The following is a 9,012-nucleotide window of genomic DNA, read 5'->3' on the forward strand; positions in this document are numbered from 1 at the left end:
TGCGCGCACAACAGTTTGTTCCCTACCAAGTATATCTCACAAATCGCAAATGCAGGTTTGAATACAATCTCTAGCTGTTTGATTATATATCAAGTTTGTGTTGCTTGCCACACATACAAAAAAAAAGAATACAAAGCTTTGGTTTCCCAACAAACCGAAAACATACATGCCTTGAAATTTCACTTGAGAAAGTATGTTAGATTAAAGGCATCACCTTGTCAGTACGTCTGCACACACCAGCTTCAGATCACATAAATGCTAGTAGAATACTCAATCAAACTTGTGCTAACTTTAGATCACATAAATGCTATTATACTGGATCGATCAAACTTGTGCCCAAAACAAGACTGCTTTACGGAGCAAGGTAGAAGCCTTAGCTTAAATATATTGAAAGACTGAAACCGTCACAACGTCATGACAAAAGTAACATAAAACTGGAAGAACACAACCATTATCAGCGATGGAATCCTACACTCCGTTTAAGCTACTGGAGGTCGAGGCTGGAGAGGAGCTGAATAATTGTGTAAGGGCGAGAAACGCGAGATATTTCTTTAGAGACTCGCTCTTCTCTGCGGGACTTGAGGTTATACATGTAGATGTAATCACGAGAAAAATCATCGCTCTTTATGTAATAGATGCAGTTGGCGTCAATGGATGGGAATTTATCAGCATTAACAGACATGCACCTGCAATAACCACTGAGGAAGACGGCACGGTTGCCAATGTTTTCCACATGCTCAAATACATAACTCTCAGTGTCCATCTTGTAAACCTCCATGCCATCTTTTAGCTTCATGGTAGCATAGCATCACAGCGCCGCCGCTGCGTTTCCCCCTCTCCTCCCTTCCCTCCGCCGCCGCCTGAGGGCCTCCGAGGCACGGGTGCTCGGCCCCAATGATGGTGGCGGCGGGATCTGACGCCTCCTCTCCGTTGGAGGGCCTTGGTTCCCCGGGGCGGCGGCCCCAACCGGTGGGCGCGGTGCAGCCGGCGGACTGCGCCGGCGGGCTCTGGTGGGCAGCCTCCCACGACCACGCGGGCAGCGTGGGGGCTGCGGACGCTGGCGCAGTGGCGGCTCCTCGCAATCCGTCATGGCTTCATGTAGAAGATCCGCCCCTGCTCCGATCTGTCCCGATCCGTGCTGGCGCCGGTCCTTGGCGGTTGCTTTTGGCGTCATTGCCGTCCTGGCAGATCTGGCGTGCGGGTGAGGTTCCGGGGAAAACCCCTAGCTGGCGCGGCGGTCTCCCCAAAGTCGACGCCTTTGGCGCCGATCCCCTTCCTGGAGGCTTTGGGGTGGATCCTCTCCCTTCCGCCGCCTCCTCGAGCTATCGCGAAAGCTTTTGTTCCCCTGTTCTGGGCGTCGACGGCACCCTGGCGTCGTGTTCCTTCTTGAAGGCGGCGACTGGGAACAGCTCCTGGTGGCGGGGCTGCTGGTGGCGTGGTAGCGGTGCGACTTCGGCCTTCTACTTGGTGTTGCGCATTGCGTCACGGGACCAGCGGACGGTTTCTTTGGTGGAGCGGTGCTTCATCCATACATTGATGGCGACGGATCTTGACGGCGTGGCGCAGTGCAAATTCGGAGTTCGATGTGGGAGGATGGACTCGCGCAGGAGGACGACGCTGTCGGGCGTCGTGGTGGCGTCGATGGCAGAGAGACCTGGCACGATAGATGGAACAGTACAGCTCTGAAGATGGACTCGTGGCAGGTGGCTACGGCGGCCTCAGACCCGGCAGGCGTCCTGGTTGAGTAGTGCACCGGGCTGGTAGGTAATCCATACCAGGCAGGCGTCCTGGTTGGGACCTCAGGTCTTATATGTTTAGGTTTGGCTGCGATGTCTGTTTAGTATTAGGCCCACGCTATCAGCGCCCCTTCATCAATTGTATAGGTGTAGCGACAGTTGTTGCTTAGACGGTGGCTTTAGTCTTGTTGTTGTATGACTTTGTAAGATCTTGTGAGAATAATTAATAAAGTGACCGTATGCATCGCCCAGATGCAGAGGCCGGGGGGCATCCTCCTTTTCTAAAAAAAAAATCTTAGACTCCATTAGGTAACAGCGGTTGTCATATCCTATCCAAAACTTCCATATGGATTCTTCCTCGAACATCATGGTATCTTCATCATCCGACTCAATGGGCTCAGCATTGAAAAACCTCATCGGATTAAAGATCCTCTTTGCCACGGCAAGCGGAAATGGTGCCACCGATCCCAACTCGCCGATAGTGTGGATACCTCTGACAGCCAGCCTGATCAAAGGGCAAGCATACCTGTCCTCAGACACGTCGTAAGATTCGCTATCAGGTTCAGCCATGTACACCCTACGAGGCGATTCGCGTAACCGGACATCATCATCATCAATGTACTTCCTGAATAACAAGATGATTGCGGGCGAAGAACCAGAGACAAGAGCAGCAGAGTCCACGAACTCGTCAGGTTGTGGCGCGGCGAAACGGACCAAGTAGCCCGTGAAAGAACTGAGGACACTGAAGCCGTGAGGGGATTTATCGTCCATCAAGACGAGGAGACCGTCCGGGGTGGTGCTGCCAATCAAATAGTCACGGAGCACCGGGAGCTCCTTGCGCAGGAACCGGCCGGTGGCGGTGTTCACCAGGAGGTGCGTGTTGCTTCAGGAGCTGCCGATGCTGACCCAGCGGCGGGGGTGGACAGGGCCGGCCCTGAGGGGGGGCAGGGGGGGCGGCCGCCCCGGGCCCCCGAGTAGGAAGGGGCCCCCGATTGATTTGGTTTCCCTGTATACGTGTGATTGTTTTGCCGGTTGATTGATTCTCTAAAAGGAAACAAAAAATAATTGATGGATTAGCACGCCGTGCAGTCTTCTCGTCTTAATACTCTTCCTCCCCAATTGGCAACAAATCAGCCATGCCATGAATGACGGCGCCCCTCCCACTCGTCTAATTGTAATTTTTGGCTGCTAGGCGCCATTAGTGAAAGAAGGTAATGCGGTTTCCAGATTCCCATCAATCTTCTCTTCAATGCAAATTTTTTCTTTCTATTCTTGTTGGATCGTTCGTTTCCTGAAGATTATCCTCGTGCGACTCTCTTTGTTATACTCCAGTTTCTTGTATTGATTGGGATTAGAAAACAGAAACTTGGACTTCTGTTCGTGACGCAACAGCAAAATTTTGCGATTTCAATTTTTCTAGCCATCCAGGTACCTTGTTCCATGCCTTTCTTAGCACTTTTATTTAATTAGCAGTACTCTTAATTTCTTGTATCATATGTTGTGTGCTGATTAGCAAGATTGCCATTCATTTAGCAAGATGCTATCCAGAAAAAATCCATCTGATAATTGAGGAAAAACATGCATATGAGTTAATTGAGTCCCACATGAGTTGTTCGCATTTTAAGATACAAGTGCTCTACGGATTCCCTGCAAAAATAAACAATATTTCTACTGCTAGGAACTCCAAGGAGTTAGCTTTAGTTGTTGTTCAAGAGCAACTAGTGAAAACTATAGGAAGATAAAAAAATTAGTAGGCATGATAGTGCTATTATAATTCACCTAATAATACAAATATATACAGTATAAGGGTGGATTGACAAGATCCACTTTTACTGTGAATGTTTATGACCCCAGTTTCTTAATAGTCAAAAAGACAAGGCATCATAAATTATAGTCTGCCAAATATTTATTTGCAATTGAAATAGACATAAAATATGCACATGTTTATGTGGCTTTAGGGCCCCTTCGTGTTGTCTCGCCCCGGGCCCCGGAAATCCCAGGACCGGCCCTAGGGTGGAAGCGAGGGTCCGGGGTGCCCTTCGGGCCGTCCGTGGCGGCGCGCCAGCTATGGCAGACGGCGCGGAGGTCCATGTAGTAGTCAAGGTCGCCGGTGGCCAGGAAGTCGCCGGCGATGCGGCGATGTTGGCAGCAAATACAGAAACCAAAATGGTGGAGGGAGTCAGCGGGGGTAATACTGATAGCAGTAGATGTGGATCCTTTGTCCATGGAAATTGCAGGGCGTTAGAACATCAACCGGCGCGGCCGCCATTGGGGCTGCTTGAACAGAGCAGAGAGCGCAGAGGAATGGACTCACCGTGGCAAGGTCGGCGATGCAGCGACAGCATGGGCGCGGTGGTGCCGACGCCGGCCGTTGTGGAGGGCGTGGTGCCGGGTGCGGCGAAGCCCCCGCGAGATCTGCGCGGATAGCCGGGAGTCGGGTGAGGGAAACGCCGGTCCCGGCCGGATTGAGGCGAACGGAAGAGTGGGGGGAAGGGGATTCGACACGGGGTTTAACGGAAAATAATCCTATGAGACCAGGTCTCACGGTTTAGCAGGTGAGACCCATTCTGATGGATGACACGTGGTATTCACAAATCACAAAGCATCTATCCCACCCCCCCACCTGAAATCTGGGGGGGTGAGATTAGATGCTTTGTGATTTGTGAATACCACGTGTCATCCATCAGGGCGGGTCTCACCTGCTTTATATGAGACCTGGTTTCATATAATTTTTTTCCGGGTTTAACCGACCCCTGCCTTAGGGATCAGGGATCGGTTTATGGGAGAATCCCCGAATTCTGGCGAAAGAACCGGGTCTTATTTGGGGTTCAAATAAGGCTGGTCACATGGAAGAAGCAAGGCCGATCCGAACGCGACGACCAGTGAACGTTTTGTGTGGTTTTTGACTGTTCGGGTCGGTGAAGGGGGTGGCCGGCGTCTTCATTTTGGCAGGGCGCCCGACCAGTCGACCCATTTGGTCCGTCGGCCGTTTTGTTTTGTCTTTTCTTACCAAAATTTCAACAATTTACATTTTACGTATACAAATACAAATAAAAAGATCGATAGATTTTAGACATCAAATAAATAGTTCACAACCAAATAAAATTGAAATTGTCATAAATTGTCCACATATGCTCAACCAAATTATTTTGAACTTGAATGTGAGTTGCACAATCACGCATTTCATGATGAAATTGGATAAACTCTGTAAACGTTGCTAGTCCATCCGCAGGCTCTACATTTTCACCTTGGTAATCTAACCCTTGGTCATAGATGTTGGCATCATGCGATCACAGAAGCAGTCATCATATTTCACATCTTGCATTGGCTCCATGCCCTAGCAGGGTACCGAACAATAGCCCATCGAGATTGGAGCACACCGAAGGCACGCTCCACATCTTTCCCAGCACTCTCTTGTGCTTGTGAAAATCTAGCTCGCTTCTCTCCTGGAGATTGTTTTTACAAGAGTTGACCACTGAGGATAGATACCGCCAGCTAGGCAGTATCCCTTGTTGTAGTGGTGGCCACTGACCCCAGGGCAGTTATCTTCTGCAAGCCATGCGGACAAAGACCGTTGAAGCACGTTGATATCATTGTGAGAACCTGTCATGCTGAAGAAAGAGTGTCAAAACCAGAAGTCTTATGATACCACGGTTCAAGTATGACCATGCAAGCTTTAAATTGCCCCTTATACTACTCCTGCCAAGCAAATGAACAATTCTTGCACTTTCAGTGCATATAATCTATGCTACCTAGCATTCCCAGAAAGAACCTAGATTCATTGATCGCCAACACCAAGGTTGTATCTGCAACATTTGGTTCTCTCAAATACTCCGAGCCAAACATAACAATCATAACTTTGCAGAACCTATACAATGATTGAAGGCATGTGGACTCACTCATCCATGCATACTCATCAAGAAGATCACCAGGAATTCCGTATGCAAACATCCGGATAGTCGCAGTGCATTTCTCATAAGAGGAGGAGCCAACCCTTCCGTGGGAACCATTCTTGCATCTTAAATAATCCGTACTCCACCACTCCCTCTTGGATACAGTTGAACACATGTCTAGCCATCCAAAAAGCATCACCGAAAAAGCTTGACATTATAGAGTGGGGACATGCACTAGGAATAATCGTTGTAGAGTAGGCAATGGCCACTCTCCCTATTATGATTCAAGGACGGAGCATGGCTCGGGATTGACCCCCTAAACATTGGCCACATCCTAGAAATGTGCTCATTGACGACCATGGTAGTAATTATAAAAGTCCTTTAAGATATGATTGAAACATTTTGCTTATATGAATTTTATTAATGATTGATGGTTCATGTTAAACATGTGACATTTCTATTTTTGATGTCAAATTAAGGTTATTTATGTAACTTATACCCCCGCTCCCCAAATACAATTTTTTTTTTGTCAATCCTTGATGAAATTAATGAGGGGCTAAGTAGGAATATCGTTAACAAATCTGTATTGGAAGTGTAAATAGACTTGCATTTGGGTGAAGATGAAAAACTTGCTTGTGCTTATGCTATCAACACGGCAGGTATCAACTACTATTTTTGTTCAAGCTTCATTAGTCATTACTTTTGATTTGTCTCCAAGAACACGAACCAATGGGACACACAATGGTAAAATTGTTACTACAAAAAAAGCTGGTTTACAAAGATTTTAAAATATTAGATCTCTTGCTTATATTATTGGCATCTCCATTTCTTCCCGGACCACTTCAGCGGCGCTTATAATTAACTAAATGGGACAACAACAGTTGTTGTTGTCATTGCAGAAAGCCTCGGGGACCGGCGACATGTTGCCGCTGCCACAGAACCTCTTGCAGCTCTCGTCGGTGCAGTTTGGGAAGTATTTGGAGTAGCACGAAGCCGGCAGGGGAAAAGCACGGGGTTTATCCATCTGCATATGGGTGTAAAGAAACAAATGGTTAAAAAAATGTATAGATTCGATCTCCAATCTGAAAAAAAGATTGCTTCATCGTCTGATCTTAACAGCGACATTGCAAATTAAATAGAAAATTTTAAGTGATTAACCTTTTTGTCGGCGTCGCATGAGGAGAAAAGAAGGGTGGCAGCCATGACCACCATGAGGGCGGCCACGAAGCAGCACAGGGCGCTCGTGTTCTTCTTCAGCATCGCCATATGTATAGTACAGGAGGAGGCTAACTACACTTTGCGTACGTACAGTTCTTCTTTTCCCTGTGTTGTTCTTTGTGATTTGTGTGTGTTTATATAGACCCGTGAATACATTGGTGTGTGCCTGCCTAGCTATAAGCATGAATTAAATGTTTTATTAATGCTTTAATTCAAGTAACAAATAAATGGATATATATCCTTTTTTACGGGAATGGATGTATATGTTGTGTATGGACAAGTGGATAGCTACTGCATGGATGCTAATGGAAGAACTTACTAATTGTGATTATTAGTACTTATCTTTGACAATGATTTTTATTCAAATTTAAGAGTGACCTAAAATGTGTTATAAAAGTTTACAGACAGATTATATTTTTAGCTGCTAAATATGCTAGAGTACGGAATACTCCTTGCACATTTTCATTTGAGAATCATTACTTCTTGCAGTTGTTGCCTCATGGGCTAACCCACAGAATACAGGTGCTGCTGTGTATGCTCAGAGCGAGTGGTACCGCTCGCGTCGCTCGCTCCGGGCCTGTCCCAGCGAGCCAGTGCAGTATGTTTTTGTTTGTCAATTCTTTTCTTTGGTCCCTCTGATTTATAATTTTGAAACAAATCATGACTATAATAAAAAATTAAATTAAAAAAGTTCACATAAATTTCAAAAATATTTCTGAATTCAAACAATGTTCTTGTATTCAGACAATGTTCATGAATTCACTTATTTTTTTGAAATTCAATTTTTTTCATCAATTCAGAAATTATTCAAGATTTCTGAAAAATATTCACAACTAAAAAGAGTTTGAGTATTAGAAAAATGTAGATGAAAATTCAGAACTACTCATGTGAATTCAACAAATGTCCCCTAAAAACTTTTGAAATACTGAATTGTTTTTGGAAAAATAACATTCGAAAAAATTATGAATTTTTCTGAAATTTAGAACAATTTTGGAAAATATATTTTTGTAGTTGTGACCAAAATTTGAAGTTTTAAGCATTTTTAAAAAAATGAGCATATTTTGAAAAATGAACATGTTTTGTAAATTTAGTTTTTTTGTCAAAATATGAAGAAAATTGAAAATTTGGAACAGTTTTTTAAAAAATGTTATTTTTTCAAATGTCTTTGAACAATCTGGATATTCCGAAAAATTTTGGAAATGTGAACAATTTTGAAATTTGTGAACATTATTTAATACTATGAATATTTTTTTAAAGTTATGAAAATTATTTGAAATTGTGAAGAATTTTTAAAAAATCCGAAGAGTTTTTGGAAGGTAAGGAAATTAATAGGTAGCTTACTCTCACTGTGGCTAGCCTAATAGTGAACATTCGAAGACACGGTGGAGGAGGAGCCCACGCTAGCGTCTAAGTTAGTGTTTCGACGGGCATAGAAAGAGCAGCGATACAATCTCTTCCTCCTCAAGTAGCACCGGCTAGCGAAGGGGGAGATCTACAGCGAGCGCACAAGCGTGGAAGCCGTGGCAGCCATGGTCGCAGCGAACCCAAACTTCGTTGCCGAGCAGTAGGCGCTCTACGAGGCCGCCCGCGCTCAATCCGCCGCTCGCAATACACATGCAACACAGCAGGACACGAAGGTCGTGCTGGCTGCGCTGGCGATCGCGGACGAGAACACCACCAGCTACGCGTTCTATGCGCCGCCAAACACTGCTCGACCATGCCGGCGAGATGATGAGTGTCGGCCCCTCCACTTCCATCGTGCGCCTCATGTCCACCAGCCACAGATAGGTCGCAGACACCGACGAGGATGAGTAGGGCATGGGAGGTGGCAGAGTATTGTGTCCCAATTCGGCCGGTCTATCTCCCATGTTTTACTCTTCCCCCGCGGCGACCGCACCTTCACTTCGCGGGTACTCATGGAGACAGTAGTTGGATGACCCATTCGTAGGAAGGGAACAACAAGGACTTGGACAACGGACGCCGCTGTAAGCTAGGTTTAGGTCCGGTCCCCCTTTTTCTTAATGAAAATTGTCTGAAATGTAATGAATTTCGTCTGGTTTGTATATATGAAAATCATCCGATTTGCTTGTAGTTCGTCTGGTTTATAGAAACTCAGCTTGAAATGTATGCAGATAGCTTTGGATGGTCGTATCGTGCGTCTGTGT

At 45.9% G+C, this 9,012-nt stretch overlaps 1 protein-coding gene and 1 pseudogene across 1 annotated transcript; both read right to left on the minus strand.

Annotated features, from left to right (window-relative positions):
- Positions 1 to 484: 484 nt before the first annotated feature.
- On the minus strand, positions 485 to 3,962 carry LOC119279295 (annotated as a pseudogene).
- Positions 3,963 to 6,361: 2,399 nt separating this feature from the next.
- LOC119280796 lies at positions 6,362 to 6,940 on the minus strand. Its single transcript, XM_037561517.1, has 2 exons — positions 6,788 to 6,940; positions 6,362 to 6,653 (listed from the first exon to the last, which is right to left on the minus strand). The coding sequence occupies exons 1-2, from the start codon at positions 6,893 to 6,895 to the stop codon at positions 6,492 to 6,494; spliced, it is 270 nt and encodes an 89-aa protein (XP_037417414.1). The 5' UTR covers positions 6,896 to 6,940; the 3' UTR covers positions 6,362 to 6,491.
- Between the last annotated feature and the right edge of the window lie 2,072 nt (positions 6,941 to 9,012).

Source organism: Triticum dicoccoides, chromosome 3B (genome assembly GCF_002162155.2).
Source record: "Triticum dicoccoides isolate Atlit2015 ecotype Zavitan chromosome 3B, WEW_v2.0, whole genome shotgun sequence".
Lineage (NCBI taxonomy): Eukaryota > Viridiplantae > Streptophyta > Magnoliopsida > Poales > Poaceae > Triticum > Triticum dicoccoides.